Consider the following 25,159-nt stretch of genomic DNA (forward strand, 5'->3'; position numbering starts at 1 on the left):
AAAAAAAAATGGTTTTGTAAATAAATACAATACGTGATGCGATTATCTTTTGTACTTTTTATTCGAATAAAAACAAAAATAAATAAAATTATTAATATCATTACATGCCGTTTGTACGAATATCTAATACAAATTAAACGTAATACTTCAAATTTAATGTGTGTCCTGTAGGAAAATGTTTTTTTATGATCTATTGCCTGTGACAAGTGTATATTGGGTGTCCCAAAATTTCGGCGTTGTTAAAAATGGAGCGCTACACGAAATAACAACTATTGAAGGTTTGGTAGCTACAGTTTGCAGTTTTCGTACAAAATATGGTCGGAATAGTGATTTAACTTCATCAACTGTGAAGAGATTAAATGAAAATTTCGGGACTGGATCGATTAGTGATCTTAAACTATGGCCGCCCTTCATCGAAGCAGTTCGTGAGAGTGTTGCTGAAAGTTCAGGAACGTCAATTCGACACCGTGGTCAAGAATTGGACATTTCGAGGAGTTCTTTACAACATATTTTCACGAAAGATTTGCATCTTCATGCTTACAAAGTTCAATTGACTCAAGAACTGAAGCCTACTGATCATGCAGAGCGAAGAGAGTTCGTTGAATGCACTATGGAGCAACAAGTGGATGCTGATTTTTCGAAAAAAAATCATCTTCAGCAATCAGGTTCATTTTCATCTAGATGGTTTCGTTAATCGACAAAATTGTCCCATTTGGGGTTCAAAAAATCCAAGAGTAATTGTTGAGAAACAAATGCATTCAGAATGTGTTACTGTTTGGTGAGGATTTTGGACTAGAGGCATCATAGGACCATTCTTCTTCGAAAATGCGGCTGGTCAGGCAATAACAGTTAGTGGTTCTCGTTATCGCGACAAGATAATCCAGTTTTTTTTGTACTTAAATTGAAAGATATGAATGTAGGCGACATGCGGATTCAATAAGACGGTGTCACATGCCATACAGCCCGAGAAACAATTCAATTACTGGCATGAGTCATTTCCTGGTCGAGTAATTTCTCGGTTTGGTGATCAGAGTTGGGCGCCCAGATTAGGCGATTTAACGCCAATTTTTCCTAGGGCTTTTTTGAAGCCTAAGGTTTATGCCACGACTACTGACCCCTTGAAGAATGAAATTGAGCGTTTATGCAAAAGGGTCTTGGAAAATTTCGATAAAAGAATGTGTATTTGCCAGCAAAGCCGTGGAGGCCATTTACCCGATATGCTATTCACACATCAATAAAAAAATTATAAGTTTTAATTAAAAACCTGTGTTTTCTATAAAAATTACTTCTTGCGTGAATTTTGAAGGCCCGTTATGTTCCTTGAATAAATATTAAACATAGGGTCATAATATCAGCAAATGTTGACCAGACTAGGTATATTTTTGTGTACAATTTAAAAGAATAATTTACGTAATATTCTACTCCCTTATTTCTTTAACCTTTCTGTCTAGGAAAAAAATGGTAAAGACTAATGATTTAGAACGTTTTCTTGGAAGTCAAAGAAATATAGCATCGAAATACAACAGTCAATTGTTTTTTTCTTTTAAATATTTTTTGAACTCCTAAAATGTCGGTATTTTCCATTTTGCTAGATAGAAAGATAAAAAAGATAATGGGTGGTATAACTCATATAAAAACTGATCGCACCAGACTACGTCTCAAAACAATCAACTTTTACAAGGTATGTCGATTAATTTTGGAGATATTGGTTAATTGATTCAGAAAAATCGTTTTAATGCCCTTTATCTCGAAAACAAAAGAAGACAGAATCAGAAAAAATCTTATATTTTGATGTTGTATTGCCTAGAATTTATGGTGTGTTATTCTGAAATATCCTGTATAAACAAAAACATTCTATGATAAAATTAACTACATTGTCAGTCTCAAGATTAACTCGCCTAATTAATATCTAAAATTGGTCTTTATCCTTCCATTGGGGTTGCAAATATTTTTCAATGTGTTCAGATACTTCTTGTACAAATTCTTTGTCCACCATCAGTCTTTTCATTTTCTCTGTTTGGGACTGATCTTGGCTTTGACTTGAATAATGTGAAGCAGACGGAGAGAATAGAGACTGAGCGTATTTCAACTTCCTCCTACTTTTGTTGCTCAAAATTACCTCGCATCTTAACTTGTCAAGTTGCTCTTGGGTAACTAGAAAAATAATTATATAATTTAAGTTGACAGATAAATATCCAGGTAATCATTAAAAGAAGAAACATATAAAACTTACTCAAATATTTAGCGATTACAAAAGGATCGTCCAAGTTAGTCTCAACGTCAACAATTATGTTCCTTAACGTATTCCCGATGTCTTTCAATGTAGCTTCCTTCACGTGTCCAATAAGATTGTTACCGTCATTCCAGTAATACGGAACTTTTTTGTTTTGAATCATATCCGCGTAAGTCTGCAGCATCTGTAAGATAGATAATAGTGCAGAAAATAAGAAACTACGCAAGGAAAGAGGTCATTAATACCGTCATGAGCACGTAGCTTAGAGACTGTTTCCAGAATCCAACTTCTTCCGTTTCTAGTTTCCATAAAAAAATAGTTTTGATGTAATAACTCGCTATTTTAATGTGGTTCTGTTTATCACGAAGTTTCTAAAAAATCACATTTTATCAATACTTGAAGACTTCGGTATTTTCAAATTGGTTAATAAATAGAATATACAGGGTGATTTTGCCATAATGTCATTAATTTTAACCACTTATAATAAGGCCTAGTAGACAGACAATCGACCTCTCAAAAAATCAGCAAATTACCCCTGAACTCCCGTTAACTCGGCGCCCTACTTTGCAACCGGCGGAGTACAAAGCTTTTAAACGTTGAACCGAAACAGCTAATGCCAAGTCGTCTTGTCGTCTCGTCCAGTTTTATATTCGATTTCAAAATCAAAGTGCAGTGGATCTCAACTTTATTAAGACTTTATGGACGGGTGAGTGAGCGTTTTTTTAGCCGTACTATCATTTTAAATAACACACTACTCTTTGAAAAGTAATGTCACTCAATAAGGTATACGTACTACAAACTGAATAATTAATTTAACATGATACTAATAACTTATATTCAATTATAAAACATAGTGAAAACGTTAACAATATTAATAATACTAAATTGTACAGGGTGTGGCGTGTATAATCTATAAAAATTAAACTACAGCTTCTTGATGATATTTGTAATAGAAAAGTGTCATACGAAAAAGTTCTATCTTCGCGTTTTTTTTTTGTAAATTAAAGTTCATTTATTCAACGAAAATGAAGGCCGACCTTGTGTTATTTATTAAAAACTTTGGAAATGTTTTTATGCGGCCTGAGATGCAACCTTATAATTTAAGTCGGTATAATCTAATACTTGTAATCCTAAAAGAAGGTTAGGAGGTTACAGTGTCAAAAAATGTGTGCAGTCAACTGATTTTGTATTTATATTGGATTCATTATTCACTTATTTATTAAATACTAAGCAACAATCAACCGAGAAAACAATGCATTTACTTATTCCGAACGTGTCAATATGGTGTTAGTGTGTGGTGCAGCCGGAGAAAATGCGCTCGCGGCGACTAGAATGTACCAGGAACGATGGCCACAACGTCACCCCCCATGTGCAAATACAATCCTATAGTGCGTTCAACGGTTGCGAGATACGGGAAGCGTTATTCCTCGAGGAGAAGGACGTAGTCAGCAAGTGAACCTTAATGTTGAAGTTGCAGTGTTGGAAAATCTTGACGAAGACCCCACAATTAGTACTCGACGACTCGCATAGCAAGTAGAGACCTCATCTCGTACCGTACATCGCATCTTAAGACGCCAGCTGTTGCACCCCTATCATCTGCATCCAGTTCAATAGATTTTACCCTCGGATTGTGATCACCGAATGCGTTTTTGCAGATGGTTTTTACGACAAAGTGCCAATCAAGTATACTTTCCTGCTTATGTTTGTGTGATGAGGCGACATTTACCGTGATGAAGTGAATTTCCATAATATGCACATATGGGCCGATGAAAATCCTCACGCGATTAGGGAAACTCATTTTCAACATCGGTTCTCGATAAATGTTTGGGCTGGCATAATAGGCGATGTACTTGTGGTCCTGTGCCGTGGCCACCTCGGTTACCCGATCTAACTCCAATGGACTTTTATCTTTGGAGTCACTTGAAGTTATTGGTTTACAATACCCCCATTGCTACTGTGGAAGAATTTCTAAACCGTATGCTTGAGGCTGCTGACACAATTAGGGGAATACCTGAAATTTGGGAAAATATTCGCCAAAATTGGGTGCGTCGGTACCATGCCTGTATCCGCGCTAATGGGGATCAATTTCAACATTTTTTCTAGAAATTGTAAGTTTTATTTCATTTTATTCCATATTTTAATAGAGTTTGTTTAGTGCACGCAGTTGGCAACTACAGATGCTTACGGATGTGGTTTTGTTTGCGAACTCTTGCAGTAAAAATATTGCATTTAAGAGAGTAATTACTATTAATTATTATAATAAGAAAATATCAGTTTCTTTAAATATCTATTTTTCTTAGTTTTTTACTTTTGCATTGAAAAATTCCCCAAAAATTGAGAAGTATCTTTCTATCTTTCAACGACGATTTGTTTACGCGGCTGGTCTACAGCACGTAACTCATCGTACAGCACACGGACAGGACCGTTCCAGAGAAAATATTTTGATCTATAATTGAACTTTAATTTACGAAAAAAAAACGCAAAAATAGAACTTTTTCTCATAAGATGCCACACCCTGTATAACCTAACATTGAAAACAATTATTATCCTTATGCATTTGTTTTTATTAACAAGTAAATAATACTTGTCAATATTTAAAAATATAAAAATATCTTATTCATTCATGTGTCTAGTAAGGTCTGTTTTTGTCGTTCACTATTAAAAACTTAGTAAAAGTTAATTACCGAATTTTACGGTAGGTCAAGATTCACTCTGGTTATACCTTTGATGATGAATGATTTGAAAATATTTTTTTGCATTTTAATTTTTTTAGTCGGGTATTCATATTCTACTAATTTTTCCCTATCTTCAGTTAAAATTAATGACATTATGACTGAATCACCTTGAAAATCCTGGGTGTGCCAATTAAAACTTCCCACTGGGAAAATATTGGAATTAAAAAATAAACATAAAAAATATGACACCGTTCAATTTTCTTTTCAAGGGGGACAAGTGATGACGTAAGTTTTGGTGTCTTGGAGGCTATCTCTTAGATAGGGGCTTAAAATACACTTAAACTTTAAATGGCACATATGTTGAGTGACAGCTCATTTTAAAGTTTTCCAATTCTGCTCACGACGACATACGACCATTTAAATTTTGGTTTGGATATGACAATAAAGTCATCACTTAAAGAATAAGACAAAATATCAGTGAATGAGAGAATGTTATATGTTCAAATTGGTTTCCCTCCGTTTCCATACAATAATAAACTATTTGCCCCACCGTCGAATGAACATTTCGAAGCACATCAAATTTAAATGTAATCGCTTTAACCGTTCCTTGCAATTTAAAAAAATACGATTTATCTTAATACCCTTTATCTATCTATCTATATGAATTTTTTTTTTTTCATTAATTTGTGACATTTGCTTTTCATATATGTATAAGTGTTTAGGTACTAAACGAGACACTTTTATCACAATTATTTTGAAACTGTCATTTCTCGAAATTATTTTGCTGCACTTCTTTATGTTCCTAACAAATGAGTATTTTGAAAAATGTATGCCGTTCATCGAAGTCTAAAATTTACAATACAACCTCTTACTTTCAATAATTTAATTGCCGGCTTCGTTGTTTTAAGCTCCTGGCCTGTTATGAGATCTCTTTCCTGTTCTTGAAATGACAGCCTCCAGTATCTTTCTAAAGTATCACAGTTTTCCATTCCATGAGGCTTTTTGGGGACAATTAGAAATGTATTCTATAAAAAGAAAATACTTTCGAATTAGAGGATATCATTTGAAAACAAAAATGCGTAATACTAATTCAATATTATCATGCAATAATAAAACAAAATCTCAATTACAAGAATAGATGAATCCAAAAGCGAAACTGAATTTTACTGCATGCTAAATTAATTAATTTTTCAGAATATTTTTCCTTCACAGGCATTTTTCATACTGCAAACATTAAAAAAAAATAATAAAAATATGTCTTAAAGTACAAAGATAAGTTAGAGGAAAAGTAGTAAAAATCAAGACTAAAAAATTATGTATATTAAATAAAGTAAATTTATATAAAAAACTATGATTATAACCTTAGAGCATATCTGTACCATATGGGTTAAGAGCATGCTTACGGCGCGGCGATAGTGTAGACGAGTGACATAGAGAGAAAGAGATAGTTTAGGTACTATCTTTCTCTCTCGTGCAGGTACGTGATTGGCTAACGCAACTCCCTTCGCTCTCTACCTATAGTATAAATGCTCAACGATTAGATAGAGAGAGCGAGCACACAAACTATCGCCCTTTTTCTCTATAGCGTATACTCTTTTTAACACACGATGCTTCTTCCATGTAGTATATGCTTAAGATTACAACAGATATCAGGAGAAGTTGATATTTTTTAGTTTTACTTACCCTAATCTTAGGAAAAGGATTTTTTCTGTAACCCTCTTCTGGCCATTTGTCTTCCTTAAATTGAAAGCAGGGAACCAAATCGATGTCTAAACTGATTGTCTCATCTTCGTTTCTTAATTTTAGAGTAAAAGCTGGATGAGCCTTCGAGATCATTACCTAAATATACAAATTAAAATAGAAGAAAAGATAATCCCACTTTATTTAATAACTTTAATAACAGATTGGTGCTGAAGCAAAATGTGTGGAAAAAATTAGGGATATACAGGCAGCTTTGAATTTGGCTATAGCTTTGAACTATTTGTGGGAATAGACCTTTTTAGAAATGACGTCACATACGCCAAGTAATAGGCAACCCCATATAGTCCGGGAGTTAACGACAGAAATTTCCGGGTCATTTTTGCAAGCTTCATTTTTTTTGTATGTGTTATGTGTTTAATATATAATAGTAACATGAACGTCTGCCGGCGCACCCCCGCGACGGGTGGTTACAGAAGGTTACAATTACAGCAAAAAATCAACAACAAAAATTTATAGCCGCATACGCGAAACTTATTATACATATCAGTTGAAACATAAGAAGTTTAGAAAATATCGTCTGCCACCTAAATTCCACAATAAAACTGGTCTGCCACCCACATAAGTAAGCGCAAAAAAAATATTTAAAAAATGTATATCCGCAAGGATGAAATTAATTGAAATGGTTCTTTTTATAGCAACAAACACGAAAATAATAGTCTGCTTTTAATAAGATACAACAAAGGTCGTCTGCCAAGCTTATGAAGCTGCGCTCGGCAGACAGCGCGCGAGCACCGCGCTGCATCTTTATCGGCTTGAAAGAACGTGAAAGACGATCGTTGTTGTTCTAAATGGTTGAACGGCTATCATAAAGTTGTTTTTTACATTATTAATTTAAAGTCTGATGGAGATGGTGTAAAAATTAAGAATATGTTGATTCGATAAAATGCTTTAAGATAAAAATATGATATTACTGTTTTACAATGACATTTGGAGATAATTATTTATTGATTTTCATTTTATTATGTAGAGGAATCTCATACAGGGTGAGTCATTAATAATGGTACACAGCTTAATGGCAGATTGTTAACGTCAAAATATAGCGATTGAGCCAAACATGCCTTAATCAATTGTTGCTCATTTTCGTTCTACAGGGTGTTAAAGTTGTAAAAATATTTTCTTTTTTTATCTATATTTTAAGTATGTATGGACCGATTGCTTTGAAAATTTGTAGTTTTACGTTTTCTGCGGAGGCAAATACGAATATGCAAATAGTGTTGGGGTTACGTCTAGGGGGCGCTAGTTGTACTGTCCTGTCAATGCGAAAATATGTCTAACTTTTATATTTTACAATTTTGAATTTTTAACTAGAAATTATTGAACTGCGTTCAATTATAATTAAAAAAAGTATACTTACTTGTTACAAATCGATAAACTCAAATGTTTTCGAGATACAGACATTTTAGTTTTTGAGATTCGACGGGAATTAAATTAGAAAATTATTTTTTCCAAAGTAGTAGGCATGGACACAATAAATTGACAGCTGTCACTACAATACCATATTGTTTTCTACTCAATTTGATTAAGAAGTAGTTTTTTCCTTGTTATTTTTTAGAGAAGAGAATATCTTAACAAAAGGCTAAGAAAGTGCATTGAAGTTGCTGGAAGTTAATAATCTGTTAAGATATGCATAATATAATCTTTAATTGCTGTAATGATTGTCTTAATTCTTAATTCAGGCTTGGTATCTTAAGACCTGCTAATTTTCTAATTTAATTCCCGCCGAATCTCAAAAACTTAAAACGTCTGTATCTCGAAAACGGTTTAGTTTATCGATTTGTAACTAGTACAACTTTTTTATTTAGAATTGAACGTAGTTCAATAATTTGTAATTAAAAAATTCAAAATTGTAAAATACAAAAAGTTTTTAGATTTTTACATTGACAACTAGCGCCTCCTAGACGTGACCCCAACACTATTTGCATATTCGTATTTGCCACTTCAAAAAACGTAAAACTGCAAATTCTCAAAACAATCGGTCCGTACATACTTAAAATATAGATAAAAAAGAAGATATTTTTTCAACTTTAACACCCTGTAGAACAAAAATGAGCAACAATTGATTAAGGCATGTTTGGCTCAATCGCTATATTTTGACGTTAACAATCTGCCATTAAGCTGTGTACCATTATTAATGACTCACCCTGTATTAGATTCTTCTACATAATAAAATGAAAATCAATAGGTAAATAATTATCTCCAAATGTCATTGTAAAACAGTAATATCTTACTTTTATCTTAAAGCATTTTATCGAATCAACATATTCTTAATTTTTACACTAAAAGGTCTCCATCAGACTTTAAATTAATAATGTAAAAAACAACTTTATGATAGCCGTTCAACCATTTAGAACAACGATCGTCTTTCACGTTCTTTCAGGCCGATAAAGATGCAGCGCGGTGCTCGCGCGCTGTCTGCCGAACGCAACTTCATAAGCTTGGCAGACGACCTTTGTTGTATCTTATTAGTAACAGACTATTATTTTCGTGTTTGTTGTTATAAAAAGAAGCATTTCAATTAATTTCATCCTTGCGGATATAAATTTTTGAAATATTTTTTGGCGCTTACTTATGTGGTTGGCAGACGAGTTTTGTTGTGGAATTTAAGTGGCAGACGATATTTTCTAAACTTCTTATGTTTCAACTGATACGTACAATAAGTTTTGCGTATGCGACTATAATTTTTTTTTCTTGATTTTTTGCTGCAATTATAACCCTCCTGTCGCGGGGATGCAGTGGCAGACTTTTATATTACTATTGTACGTTACACGGAAAACGCATACAAAAAAAATGAAGCTTGCGGAAATGGTGTAATGAAATCTGTCGTTAACTCCCGGACTAATAGTGCACATTGTCATGAAGAATTTCTCAATATTTTTACTAGATCGATTTTCGACCTTATGTACAGGGTGGGCAAATAAGCGAGGTAAGCGGCTGTATCTCAGAAACTAATGATCGTAGAGAGCTACGGTAAAAAAATTTATAGGTAAAGTGGGCAAGGGAAAATGCTGGAAATTATTTTCAAGTTTCCAAGATGGCCGCCAGTGGGCGTTTCCACCATCTTGAATTACATAAAGTTACGTTTCTCGCGATTTTCCCCAATGAATGTAACAAAAAAGTATTTGCGTTTTAATGTTAACTTAAAGTCGAATATTTTTTGTAAAAACAATTTTTCTCTATCTTTCGAAATAAAGTGGTGGGGGGTATTTGAATGTTGTTTTAAATAAATGCCTGTAACTTCGAAACGGCTTAATGGATTTGGATAAATTTGGTATCATTGAAAAGAGCATTTCTTGGGCTTTTAGGTTTCTCGTAATCATGACAGTTGCGACCTACACGGCCGCCGATAGAGGGCGTTATTCGATATTATAACCAAAATATTGGATTTTCTCAAAAAATTTAAATGCGATGATATGACTTTTTTTAGACTAGAAAATAGACAAATGACCAACCAATAAGCCTGCGCAAACCGCATCTTAATATCTTTTTCCTAACTCAAATTATTAAAAAAAATACTAAACCAGGAAAATTCATATATCCCCATTTAAAAATGCATCGGTTGCTTTCGATAAGAAGGCAAGTAGTAGGCCATGGACACGACAATCGCCTAACAAAAATATTGCCAAGTAACGTCAAACTTTTGTCACACGCAGCCTAATATTGTTGATTGCGTATAATTTGAGTACTTTTTAATCAAAATGCCTCTCACAAATAATGAAGCCGTTGACATGATTGCGATTTATTTCGAGTGTTTTCAAAATGCAGCTATAGCTGCAAGACAGTACGCGGCACGGTATCCAGATCGCCGTCATTACGGGAGAAGAATGTTTCCGCGCTTGGTACAGCGATTACGCGATACTGGAAGTTTTCGTCGTCCTAAACGTCGCAGGCGTCGCAATGGAAGGACCGAAGAAAACATTATCAATGTCTTGGCTTACATAGAATTTGATAGACATGTAGGAACTAGAACATTGTCTCTAGACTTGGGAATAGCACGAACAACTGTTAGAAATATTTTGAAAGATTATAGGTAAATAATTTTATCTTATTCCAAGTATCTTAGCACATACTCTCAAATACACAATTCAGTGTTATTCTGATTATATTATTTTTACGCATATGTTGTTTTTTACTTTTAGATTACATCCTTACCACATAGTTTTGCACCAGGCGCTAAATGAACAAGATTTCGATAATAGATTAAATTATTGTCAATGGATGCTAGGCATGCTTGAGGAAAACAGAAATTTCTTAACGGAAATTCTCTGGACCGACGAGGCTACCTTTAGTAGTGATGGTAGAGTAAACCGTCATAATATGCATTATTGGTCCGCTGAAAATCCGCATTGGTTAAGAGAAGTGCAGCACCAGGGACGCTGGAGCCTAAATGTGTGGTGCGGTATCATTGGGGACAGAATTATTGGACCTTATTTTTTTGATCAAGCTTTAACTGGTAACCGCTTCTTAGAGTTTTTGATCAACGACTTGCCAATTTTGTTGGAAGATGTGCCACTCGAAACTAGGAGAACTATGTTTCTGCAATTAGATGGTTGTCCGGCACATTATTCAATTAATGTCCGAAACCATATTAACGGGACCTTTCGAGAACGCTGGATAGGAAGGGGAAGCCTATTTCCTTGGCCGGCAAGATCTCCGGACTTGACATGTCTTGATTTTTACTTGTGGGGACGCTTAAAAGACATTGTTTTTCAAACTCCACCAACAACACGAATGGATATGGAAAACAGAATTCGAAACTCAATTCGTCAACTATCAGCGGTAGAAATCGAGGCTGCGGTTCTGTCGACTCAAGAAAGACTGGAACAATGTGTGGAATATGACGGAAGGCAATTTGAACACAGAAGGCATTAATCTTTTTTCAAAATCGGTCCTTTTCAGGACCACAACTTTATTTAAAAGGAAAATCGCTTATAAATACGAAAACGTGCGACTTAAAATCACAGCACTAAATAAACTGACATTTCTTGTGAATATTTTAGAGAGGAGTTTGTCTTTTATTTCCATGGCCTACTACTTGCCTTCTTATCGAAAGCAACCGATGCATTTTTAAATGGGGATATATGAATTTTCCTGGTTTAGTATTTTTTTTTAATAATTTGAGTTAGGAAAAAGATATTAAGATGCGGTTTGCGCAGGCTTATTGGTTGGTCATTTGTCTATTTTCTAGTCTAAAAAAAGTCATATCATCGCATTTAAATTTTTTGAGAAAATCCAATATTTTGGTTATAATATCGAATAACGCCCTCTATCGGCGGCCGTGTAGGTCGCAACTGTCATGATTACGAGAAACCTAAAAGCCCAAGAAATGCTCTTTTCAATGATACCAAATTTATCCAAATCCATTAAGCCGTTTCGAAGTTACAGGCATTTATTTCAAACAACATTCAAATACCCCCCACCACTTTATTTCGAAAGATAGAGAAAAATTGTTTTTACAAAAAATGTTCGACTTTAAGTTAACATTAAAACGCAAATACTTTTTTGTTACATTCATTGGGGAAAATCGTGAGAAACGTAACTTTATGTAATTCAATATGGTGGAAACGCCCACTGGCGGCCATCTTGGAAACTTGAAAATAATTTCCAGCATTTTCCCTTGCCCACTTTACCTATAAAATTTTTTACCGTAGCTCTCTACGATCACTAGTTTCTGAGATACAGCCGCTTACCTCGCTTATTTGCCCACCCTGTACTTTAGACATAAGTGCCAAAAAAATGTCTTCTTTTTCATGATCTTAAATATCGCAATATTCTGGCGATATTAGAAATATATAAAAAGTTTCAAACCCCAAGTGATAAACTAAAAGAATTAGAGAATTTATATATTTAAATTTATAGAACAACATTGACTTTTATATAGTAATTAATAAATTAAAATTATATCAATGTTACTAAGAATGCGCATTAAAGACAATTTTATGTAAGCGAGGTAGCCTCGCAACAGGATATTATTCAAGAAAAGTTCGGTTAAGGTTAAGAGCACGTCTACATCTACAATAAACTACTTGAAGAAAAAAACACTCGATAAACAACTGACACAGCATAGCCTCAAGAAAAACAATAAAAATACTTAGTAGAACTCGAAAATGCCAAGATTAAACAAAACAACAGAAAATATGCTAATGATGACAGCGATAACATATCAACAAAAGCTCACCTGCGTATGAGACTATTCCTTCCGAGCATGAGCATTAGGAATAACACGGTTAATGTTAAATTTTTACTTTATTTAGATTTAGGAATATTCTTCTATATAGTTTTTTGTAAATTTTAAGCACATTAGTGTATCTATATTACGAAACACGTGTTGGTTGTTCTTAAATACTTCTAAATCCTTGTAACAATAAATTAATTTGAAGTTGTTTATTTTTATAGTACCTATGTAAATAGTACATAAGGTCAGATTCGGTCTGTATAATTTCTACTATGACTATTTGTTGCGGGTTACCTAAATATGTGACGTCACACTAAAAGAGTCTATTAATCTCTTCTTAAAGCTGTTTTACATTGACAATTTATTGATAAATTAATTCATGAGATCGCTTCATCAAGAAATTGGACAAGTGTAATGCACCAAATCTGCTGTCAAATAACATCATGAATTTATTCATCAAGTTCTTGACGAATTAGAACATGTTCTAATTTTCGTCAATTTCTTCGTGAAGTTCAGAAGTATCAACCCAACAGATTTCCAGCCTCAGATCAGTAATGAGGTTATATTATTGGAATATGTAAATAATTGTGTGGCGTCGTACTAGTTTTGCATTGCTTTTACTGATTTGTTACTTACAAACACCACAAAGTAGAGTAATCTACAAGTTTTATTGCATTCTCAATCTTCTAGGCTGTTATCTCATCTCTCAGCACAAAAAGTAGATGGATAGATGGGTGGATGGGTGGGTTTTATAGGTGGTACAGGTGGATGGATAAATATGCGTATTCATGCATGAACGACTGGATAGAAAGATGTATGAATTCATAAATGGGTGGGTGGATAAAAACATGGATCCAGAACTCTGCAACACGAATTATGCCATGAAAATGGAGTTTTTGATCTGTTTTCTGTTTTTGAATGAAATTGGACCAGCTTGTCTGACTCTAAGATGATAAATTGGAATTAAACGAGTGAAAAATCATACGTCTAGTGAGCTGGTAGAATAATTTGACTTTTTATAACTTTCGTCGATCGTAAATGACGTTTTTTTGTGAATTTTGACCAGTTTGTTTACTTTTCCCGAAAACTGACCCGTTGGGCCAAATCTGAAGGCAGATTCGGATTCAGCGGAAAAAAATACATGGAAATGCATGGGTCTGAATACCAGATCCGATACTCTTTTTTATGTTATCTTGCAAATTATTACATTCTCTGTTATAGGTACTGATTTTTTTACGGAATTTGCAACGAATCTCGTCATTCAAAACTCATCTACAGGAATTTAAGATCACTAAAAGTGGGTACTTACATAAATTCTAATAAAACCACTGTTACCAAAGTCAACATCTATGTAGTATTTATCGTTTTCCCTCTTTAATCCATTTAAGCTTAAATGTATAGTTCTTTCTATCCATTGCAAAACTTTAACAGTCGAGAGGAAATTTTTAGAGTCCATTAATGCATGTAGTTTTCTAGGAAGAGGCAAACATATTTAGTTTTTTTTTTACTAAAAAGATATGGGATTATTCATACTTAAATTTATTCCATTCCTTTCTGCTTGACAGTCTCTTATATTCCGATTGTGTTATCTGAATATTCACAAATCCTGGTTTGTCGCTAGATTTCAGGATGGGGTCAATTATAGCCGGTAAATTTAACACAAGGTCTAAATCATACTCCTCGGGTTTACCAACTTTAATTTTGTCGTAGAAACTTCCCCCGTAAAATTTTCTCTCATATGTACTTCTAAACAGAACATCTTTGTCTTTCATCAAAGAAGCTAATCGATCAGTTACCTAGAATAAAAAGAAACGAGTAAACATTAAGAATAGCAACTTATAGAAAGAAAGAAATTAGGAAAAAAGAATAACGAGGTGAAATTATTTGAAAGTGCAATTTTCAAAATGTTTGTAAGACCAGTTTTACCAATTTTTAATCAAAAAATTGGTCAAGAACGTAACCAAGTTACATTAGGAATAGTAATACAACAAATATGGTCAATAAATTGAACACCATAGAACTGGTTCTAATTTATTTGCTCTTCAAAATCTATCAGAATTATTGTAACTATATTATTTTGTGAATATAAGGTGTTTACTAGCTATTTCATTTTTGTGAAGATGCAGATCTACCGCATTTTGGTCCGCAATCGTGGTTAGAAAAGATTTATGCACAGCATTGGATGGGTCGGTTACCACAAATAAATGATTAAAAGATAATCTTTGTATAAGACCAACAGCTTGGCTATTTTGTTCAAATGATTCAGTGCCGTATTTTTTTGCATAAAAGTTCTCCAGTTCCACAGCACTAATGGAATTAAAATTCTACCAATTAAAACAGGTTTTTCATTTATAAGTTGTACCAAATTCGATAACAATACCACAAATATAACAAATCATGATGATTTGATTGGGCCAAAAATTGTTAAATATTATCTTCTAAAACAATTACCAGTGAAATCCTTTGGATGGTATGTGTATGGCTAGTACACTATAATTGCGTCAAATTTAGATATCTATTAAATAAGTAATTAAAATGATTTATTTTTTCAGACGTGTGTTAAAATCTTTTTCAGTGTCTGCGTACAAAAATTTACCAGGGGGTAGTCCGGACCAAAATAAAATTAAAATCTTATAAAATATTTTTCTGCCATGCACTCTCACGGAGTTACAGGGTGTTGTTAAGAAAAAAATAATAACAACTTTCCGCAATAACTCAAAAAGCCTTCCAGGGAATTAAGTAATTTTTGGGTGAAGTGTATATCTATTAAAGCTCATTAAAACTACATAGTGCTGATTTCGATTTGACTAAAGGGGCGGCCTAGACCAACTTGTCATCAAGGTTATGTCTTCATAACTTTTGCATATCCTAGTTTTATGTAATTGGATTACGTTTTCCTGAATCTGCAATCGATTCTGAACAAAAAATGTGCGCTATTTTCATAGCTCAAAAATGAACCGTCTTCGAGTAAATTGGGTCTAAATTATCTACTGTATTAGTTCGTAAAAATATGCATGTAAAGATTTTATTTCTTGTTATCTAGTAGGTACCTGTCATTATAAAAAACAAACTTGTTTTACCGTTGAGGTACAGTTTTCCATGAATATGAAGAAACTAAACAAGTTTTCTATGAATTATTTAATATTTGGTTACGTATAGAGGAACTGAAAATTATGTAACAGAAACGAAATTATGTTAGCAAAATGACAGTATTAATAATAAAAATAGAAAATAATTATTTCAATAAATGCTCGAAATGCTGCCCGTTTACTTCAATGCATGCCCGACATCGTTTGACCAAGGAATTGTAAACCCTTCGCAAATCAACGGTTGCTTGAATTTGCTCGGTGGCTGCATTAATTTTTTGAATCGTCTCTCGTGTTACTGGGTTTGGAATACACCAGTTGTTTCATATGACCGCAGTAAAAAAAATCAAACGGGTTGAGGTCAGGGAACCTGGGAGGCTACATAATAGGTCCATTTTTCCGAATTCAGAGTCCTGGAAAATGTAAATCGAACCACTCCGATACCTGTCTTCTGTTACGAGTAGGTGCTCCATCTTGTTGGTAGTACATTTGATTTCGCAAAGATAATTGAACTTCATCTAGTACGCCATCAACAATATGTTCTAAAAAATCCGTGTATCTCTCTGAATTCAAACGGTCTACAATAATTTGAAGAGGCAGAATGACTCCGTTGAAGATTCCGCCCCAGACATTTATGGGGAATCTTCTTTGAAACACGGAGGGTCGTATCATATGCGGATTTTCAATGGATCAGATGTGAAAATTTTTTAAATTATTTATAGCATTTCTCGTAGATAGTTTAATCACCCCACAATATCTTTTGATGGAAATTTTCACCATTATCGATATTTTCTAACAACCACCTGCAAAATTGTAACCTTTTTTCGGAATCACCAAGATTCAAAATTTATACTTTATGTAGGTGGTATGGGTGCAGTTCTTCTCGGTTTAAAATTCTCCAGACGCTGCTTCGTGGAATACCTACTCGCGTTGATATTCTTCGGACACTGGTGGAAAGATCATCAATAACAGCAGCATTCTGTATTTCCAATTTTAACATTCCCGATCTCACGGACTCTTTGGAAAAGGTTGCCTTCTATTTGGAAACCTGTGTAGATATTCTCGTGAGGCCACCAATGAATTTCCATCACAGAAACCGTAGACAAATATCATATCAGCATATTCGTTGTTGGAAAATTTCATAATAATTTCATAATCTTGTTGTTTTGTAAACTTAATTTCTAGTAACATCGAGTACTGTAATTAATTTTGACATGTACGCTTGTAAACAACTTTGTTTTTTTATAATGACAGGTACCTACTAGATAACAAGAAATAAAATCTTCAAATGCATTCTTCTACGAACTAATGCAGTCGATACCTTAAGGTACGTTTACATATATATTTGCCACATATATTTATATCGTTCATCGTACACTTCTCTCAGCTCAGTTAAATAAAAAGTTTATTCGACAATCCTACACGATGAAGTAGACCTTTTTAGTAGTGACATCAGTGACATCATATTCGATCGATTTTCGACCTTATGTACTTTGGACATAATAAATGCCAAAAAAATGTCTTCTTTGTCATGACCTTAAATATCGCCATATTCTGGCAATATTAGAATTATTTAAGAAGTTTCAAACCCCAAGTAACAAACTAAAAGAATTATAGAATTTATATTTTTAAATCTATAGAATAATACTGACATTTAGAGTAATTAATAAATTAAAATTATATCAATGTTACGGAACATGCGCATTAAAGATAATTTGATGTAAGCGAAATAGCCTCGCAACAGGATACCATTCAAGAAATGTTTGGTTCTGGTTAAGAGTACGTCTATAATAAACCACTGGAAGAACAAAAAACACTCGATAAACAGACTGACACAGCAGAGCACAAAGAAAAACAATAAAAAATACTTGGTAGAACTCAAAAATACCAAGATTATACTAAAGAAGAGAAAATACGCTAATGATGACAGCGGTGATATAACAACAAGACCTCATCTGCGTATGAGGCTATTCTTCCCGAGCATGCGCATTAGGAATAACACGGCTAATATTAAATTTCTACTTTATTTAAATTTAAGAATATCCTTTTATATCATTTTCTGTAAGTTTTAAGCAGATTGGTGTATCTATTTTACGAAACACGTGTTGGCTGTTCTTAAATACTTCTAAATCATTGTAAAAGAAGTTAATTTGAAATTGTTCATTTCTATAGTATCTATGTAAATAGTAAACAAGGGACAGATTCGATGTGTACAATTTCAACTATGACAGTTTGTTGCGGGTTGTCTAAATATGTGTGTCACACTGAAAGAGTATATTATCAACACGAAAAGCGGCCATTGCGATATATTTCAGAAATGGCAAGGAAAACGAAGAAAAAACGCTCTGTCTGGGTTCGTGAGTGGAACTGGTTCCTGAACTTATGGATTTTCCTTTTAATTTTTTCTACAGTAGTAATAAATTTTTCTGAGATTTCAATGAAAACATTTTGCCTTTTTACTCGATCATTATAAATTTTACTTTTAATGTTCCATAATTCGGGTTTCGCATAGTATAACTTAATTAGTTCATCAATTTCGGCTTTTAACCACTCTTTTTTGTTATTATTTGACACCACTCATAGTACCTTCAATGTCGCGACACTTATTCAAAAGTAAACCGCTGTTCAACTACAGAGATATGTGTCGAGTTAAAACATGAAAATAATAATGAGTGGTTACATCTAATGGCAGAAATGTATCGACACTTATTGCTGAACGTTGAAATTCCTTAGCGTTTACATTTATATATACGTCTGTCTGACACAAATATAATGTAATAAGTGTCAGATATAAACGCACCTTTAGACCCAATTTACTCGAAAACGGTTCATTTTTGAGCTATGAAACAAGACCACATTTTTTGTTAAGAATCGATTGCAGATTCAGGAAAACGTAATCAAGTTACATAAAACTAGGATATGCAAAAGTTATGAAGACATAACCTTGCGGACAAGTTGGCCTAGGCCGCCTCTGGCAGCAGATCAAAACAATCACCATGTAGTTTTAATGACCTTTAATAGATATACACTTCACCCAAAAATTACTTAATTCCCTGGAAGGGTTTTTGAGTTATTGCGGAAAGTTGTTATTATTTTTTTCTAAACAACACCCTGTAACTCCGAGTGCATGGCAGAAAAATATTTTATAAGAATTTTAATCTTATTTTGGTCCGGTCTACCCCCTGGTAAATTTTTGTACGCTGACACTGGGACACCCTGTATAGGCAGAAGCTAACACATAATCAAGGAAAACTGTTACCAAGTTATCCATGGAAAATGTCAATGTCATTCTAAATTACGTGATTGAAAATCTCTATTGAACAAACCGCCGTATAAAATGGCCAATTACATAAAACCTAAATTTAACTGGAAACTTTTTAAACCGCAGAAGCGATATTTAAGCAACAAGTTGGACGCCATCGCTCTCTCAAACGCCACTCATAACGTTGAAGAAGAAAGAGTTGAAAATTTGGACGAATCCGGGAACAACCGAGTGAGGTACAATGTTTGTAGGGACAGAGCGACGACTTGTCGGAAATTTGTGTTCGGAGATAAAAACTTACAGAACAACAATGTGACAGAACCTCAAGATCAATTCGACAATGCCTCGGTACAGCCAGAAGAGGAGTTAGCCAATGCCAATCACCCCGGTAGCGGTAATCCCATCAACAGCTACAGACCGTTCACCGCCTCCACGACTTACAAAAATGTTATATTGCCATTGAAGTCGTCAAAGCTGGCGAATCCGTTTCCTGAGCCGGTTAAGGTGATGCCGTCCCATACCGTGTCGGACCAAGAGAAAGCCGAGCAAATGCAAGCAGAGTGTAGGATTCCCAGATCTGTTACAAAAACTAAAAGAGTAAATTAATTGGCACATGTCTGTTTATTCTAATAAAACTGTTGTCTTTATCAAAATGGTTTTTTGTTTTATTAGTAGTACCGTATAGTAGCAGTTTTTCTTTTAATCCAAAATGACGCATTTTGACAACCCAAAAAGTGTGAGGGTGGATCAAACGATCCCTATTTGGAAGTTCTTATTATCTCGTTGTTTTGTTTGTAAAATTGTGTCAATTAGTTGCTGAGGAAAGGGATATTAGCGGTTACTCAAATTAATCAATTTAATTACTATTTATTGTTTAATAAACATCTCTGATAACTAGTAAATAGGTAGTGTCTCACTCATGGAAATTAACTTATTATTCATACTCTAGTCGAATTAGATCATAAAACCAGAAAAATCTTAAAAAATTATTGGTAGACTATGCACTTTATGACATATTGAACTGACCCTCGCACTATGTCCATCTTGCTCACTCTCTCTATAAACTGGTGGATTGACATTGTTCCCGTTTATTTTACCGGTTGTTTCATTTTAATACACTCAGCATTTTAAAAAAGAATATTTAAACCCCTAGACTATACAGGGTGTTAAAAAAAGAGTGTAAAACATTTAAGGAGGTAATACTATGAACCAAAATAAGCAGAAAAGTCTCAATAAACATGGGTCCGCAAAGTAACGGTTGCGGAGATATGGAATGTTTTATGTTATTTAGCCCCTTTTTTATTTTGCAAAAACGTTGTGTATTTTCTTATAATAGTTGGTTGATGTTTAGTGAAATAAACAATACGTATTTGACAGTTGTTCTTAGTGCACAAGTTTTCTTTCGCTATGGCTGGTTACTCTAACGCAGAATTAACAGACATGCATTTCATGTATGGTCGTGCTAATGGGAACGCCACCGAAGCGCGACGTCTTTATGTTGACGCTTATCCAAATCGCCAGATTCCTTCACAACGCATGTTTGGAAGAATTCACCAAAGATTGCGTGATACCGGTTCCTTGAGCAAACAGTGCCATTTATCCGGAAGACCAAGGTCGGTATCCACTCCTAGAGCAGAAGAAGAAATTCTAGCACTGGTAGAGCAGAATCCAGGTACGAGTGTGCGGAGAATATCAGCCGAGGTAGGAATTAGTGGTCCTCTTGTTTGGAGAATCCTTCACGAGCAACTGCTTTATCCATACCATGTGCAACGAGTACAGGCCTTAAATCCAATAAATGATCATCAAGCACGTTTGGTTTTTTGCCGCTGGTTTCTACGTCATGATGCTGAAGACCCTCGTTTTCTTGCAAACATTCTTTTTACTGATGAGGCCGGGTTCACAAGAAATGGAGTGTTTAATTTTCACAATACGCATATTTGGGCCGACGAAAATCCTCATGCTCTAATAGAATCTGGACATCAGGCACGTTTTTCATTAAACATTTGGATGGGTATTGTAGGTGACAGGTTTCTAGGTCCTGTTGTTTTACCAAACCGATTAACAGGCGCTGCTTACCTCAACTTTCTGCAGAACACACTGTATGAGTTTTTGGAAGACATTCCTTTGAATCAGAGGCAACAAATGTGGTTCCAGCATGATGGTGCTCCAGCTCATTTTTCCATGGCCGTTAGAGAGCATTTACACCAAACTTTTCCACATAGATGGGTAGGAAGGGCCGGACCTGTTTTATGGCCTCCAAGATCGCCTGATCTGAACCCTCTAGATTTCTTTGTTTGGGGATATTTGAAGACATTAGTGTATGGTACTCCTGTAAATAGCCTGGAAGAGCTGCAGCTACGGATTAATCAAAAGTGTCAAGAAATCCAAACCAAGGAGGGTGTTTTCGAAAGAGTTCGAATATCGTTGAGACGAAGATGTCGTGCCTGCTTGGAAATGGACGGAGGGCACTTTGAACATCTTCTGTAACTTTGTTTTTTGTTTGTTAAAAGCTTCCTTTGTCGGTTTATTCCTAATAAAATAAAATGTTTGAAAAACGAATAGTGGTCCATATCTCCGCAACCGTTACTTTGCGGACCCATGTTTATTAAGATTTTTCTGCTTATTTTGGTTCATACTATTACCTCCTGAAATATTTTACACTCTTTTTTTAACACCCTGTATAGGCGGTATCTGTTTTGGTTTGGGTGAATCGTATATCCACGGAGATTTTTGGCTTTTTGGCTTTCAAATATCACTGGAAATGAAAATTTTTCTATGCGCATAAAAAAAACGTGGGCTTAACTTTTAGCGGCACAATATGTTAAAAAAATTCGAAAAATCTCATATTTTTCTTCCTATTTAGTTATGTATCTTTTCAAGAGTTGATTTTAGGTGAAAATGGAAGAGGAAAAAATGTTTGCAATTAAATTATTTACAAAACATGTCTAGTTACAAATCGATTGAATCATGATTATTATGGTGAAAATCGAAAAAATCGCAAAAATTGGGTTAAAAACAATACTTTTTAGGGATTTTTTTTTAGGGGCATTTAAATTGGGTATAGGACCTTTATACTTGGCTAAAAAAAACTTCATGTTATGTAGAATTATCACACCAAATTTCATCAAAATCGGTTAGATAGATTTTGCATAATAATTTTGCAATCCAGATTTTGAAAAAAAAATTGCAAATTTTCAAAATTTTGCACAGCAAAAACCAAGTACCTTAGATACTTGAAAATTTAATCACATATAGAAGGGTTCTCAAGCTTTTAAACTTTTTTAGAAAAATTCGAATCCGTCAATTAGGAGAGCTCTGGCGCTTGTTTAAACATTGGTCGAATTTATGTACTTATAAACAATTAGAACTTTGTGAATATTCAATCAAATCAAATTTTTTAAAGCAGGTTTTAAAAATTCTTGGAGACTTATTTAAAAAAAAAACAGAACGATTGATCAATTAGTTACGTAGTCATAGCCGCCATTTACACTAAATGTACTAGCAGAGAGCGCGGCCGCTTCGGCCTGCTCGAAATTGAATACTTTGTTAATAATAAAAATAACGAACATTATTATTTTCTCAACTATTCAAATGCAATTATCTCAGTATAACCAAATTTGAGATACGACAGTTTTCCTTAGGGGAGTTGATATGCACCCTAATAACAGACAAAACCAAATAGGCCCCGATGGGCGTCGGGCATACTTTTCAGTGTTCATCGAAATCCCCGACCCCAAAAACTCCCTTGTGGAAATTTAGAAGGCAATTACTCAGCTATTCGATGTTTTACAGAAGGCCCCCCCTTGCCCCTCTGGGGGGGTCCAGGGCCGTCGGGCATATTTTTCAGGGTCAGATTCGGAATCTCCGACCCCGAAAACCCGTGCACACAAATTTTTACAACTTTTAGTCAATCTTTACCATTTTTAGAAAATTCGGAAAAATTGATGCACTACAAGATGCACTTTATGCACCGGCAATGCAGTTTCGATCCAAAGTGTAATAGATAGACTTTTTTCCTGATATTTTTCCGAAGACAATGCTGAAAACCGCAACTCGATCGGTTCATCAGAAATAATTTTCTGATTTATTGTCTAACTTGCCTGGTCTATAAAGTATATTAAAATCAAAGAGGAAACGACTTACCTGTTCCAATATTTTGTTGTTCCGTTTTTTCTCATCCTCCGGTAGTGATATGTACTTTTGATTAATTTTATTCAATACATTTTCCATTTGATTATACTTCTTCTTTTCATTTTCCATTATTATTTTTAAATCTGAGACACAATAATAAAACACACCTTTCCCTGCTTTGTTGGAACGTCTACTAGTGAATACCTACACTACAGTCACTGATCAGTGATATGTCAATGGTTACTGGAACAGGTATTTCTGGGTTTTACCTAAAAACGAGTGTCTAGGGGATTTTCGTTTAACTCAGATTTCAGATCTGTTTTTTACCCGCAGTGGTTTATATCTATAGTATGGATCAAATTAAGAAAGTGGCAGTAATTCCTAGTTATAACATTTTATGAGACATGTAACATTGTAACATCTAAGTTATTACATTATATTTTATTGTAAAGAAGAAATGAGGTTATGTTTCTGTTTTAGAGGTTTATTAAAGTTTGTGGTATATTATGAACAAAAGCCGTAATTATTTGTTTTAGTTTGATTGCGTAATATAAATTTATTACTATCTTATCTTTGGAAAAGTACTTACCGATCTATGAATCTAAATAAGTAGTACGTGAATCTGGCGATGTCGTGTTCGACATAACATTTTTAAAGAAAATGCTGAACATTTTGTATCTATAATAGTAAATATTATAGCACCTTCTTGGTTAATATCGACACTTTTAACAAAGGTAGGAACAGAAGCCAAAATATTAATATTCTCTAACAGTGAACAGCTGATTGCGATTTATACAAGCTGTTCTCGTTTATTACTCTGACTATGACATCATTCTTACGATCATTTCAGTGGCGTTTCGTTACAATATATATAAATATCATATATATAGTCGTTTTCTCTAATTGTAAAACATTTAGCTTCAGAAATATTTTAGAGCAATATCTCTGACGTATATAAGAGGGGAAACACACAACTGAATGGGTTTGTGAATTTTAATTCGAAGCAGATCTGTGTCCTGCAATAAATGCACAGATAGGCGCGAATGACAGATAAAAATTGTAATATATTATCTGGATGTTTAAATGCTGACATTTTATAGTAGATTTGATGACAAACTAGGCATTTGATTTTAAATGGAGTCGTTTTTATACAGCAGATTATATACCATTCAAAATAAAAACATCATTGGCAAAGGATGAGAATTCAACTTTAAGTATATTTGTTTGATATAATTTTGCTTCATTTGCTGTATAGTTTTAGATCTTGAACTTTTTGAAGAACTCTATTGATTTAGTTGTTCTAGTTAATGTCTTGATCTTCTAATTTCTATATTTTGTACCAGCCAATTAATTATTTCTATTACTACTACAAGTGAACTGATATTATGGAATGAAAAGAAAAAAAATGTTGAAGAGATTTGATGTATTGTGGTTTGCCTATACTTGTATGTCGTACAGCAGTCGTAGACTGATCGATTTCAGACTAGTCAGGGTCAAGTCGAGAGATACTGTCTGTTGAAAGTGTAAGATAGAATACACCATAAAAACTCGCATATCCAGAAAAATTACGTGGATAGTTCTATAAACAAAAAAAATTGTGTTGCTTTGGTCTCAAGCATTGTCAACAATGATTATAATTTTCGAAAATAAATTGGTTTTGTGAATTATAGAAAAAAACATTGCAATATCAAATATGTGATGACTTAAATTTTTAAACTTATTTTAATCTTCGAAAGAAGATTAACGTTATGCTATATTACATACTTTCAAAAATATATAGAATTTGTTAAAAGTTTAAAAAAATAACTATTTTTTATATCTTTCTAACTGGAGGAATTT

General features: G+C 33.9%; 1 protein-coding gene across 1 annotated transcript; it reads right to left on the minus strand.

Annotated features, from left to right (window-relative positions):
- Positions 1 to 1,769: 1,769 nt before the first annotated feature.
- On the minus strand, positions 1,770 to 24,122 carry LOC108915173. Its single transcript, XM_018721143.1, has 9 exons — positions 23,910 to 24,122; positions 23,333 to 23,589; positions 14,375 to 14,637; positions 14,151 to 14,313; positions 6,592 to 6,747; positions 5,781 to 5,933; positions 2,479 to 2,604; positions 2,234 to 2,417; positions 1,770 to 2,154 (listed from the first exon to the last, which is right to left on the minus strand). Exons 2-9 carry the CDS (start codon positions 23,447 to 23,449, stop codon positions 1,910 to 1,912), a joined length of 1,407 nt encoding a protein of 468 aa, XP_018576659.1. The 5' UTR covers positions 23,450 to 23,589; positions 23,910 to 24,122; the 3' UTR covers positions 1,770 to 1,909.
- Positions 24,123 to 25,159: the final 1,037 nt, after the last annotated feature.

The sequence above is a fragment of the Anoplophora glabripennis genome, unplaced genomic scaffold (genome assembly GCF_000390285.2).
Source record: "Anoplophora glabripennis isolate ALB-LARVAE unplaced genomic scaffold, Agla_2.0 scaffold1259, whole genome shotgun sequence".
Classification (NCBI taxonomy): domain Eukaryota; kingdom Metazoa; phylum Arthropoda; class Insecta; order Coleoptera; family Cerambycidae; genus Anoplophora; species Anoplophora glabripennis.

Coding starts and splice junctions, on each gene's coding strand:
- LOC108915173 (XM_018721143.1), bottom strand. CDS start 23,449: ATGGAAAATGAAAAGAAGAAGTATAATCAAATGGAAAATGTATTGAAT. Junction 6,748..14,150: donor GTGGTTTTATTAGAATTTAT/GTAAGTACCCAC, acceptor TTGTATATTTAG/GTAATGATCTCGAAGGCTCA. Junction 2,418..2,478: donor TAAGCTACGTGCTCATGACG/GTATTAATGACC, acceptor TCTATCTTACAG/ATGCTGCAGACTTACGCGGA.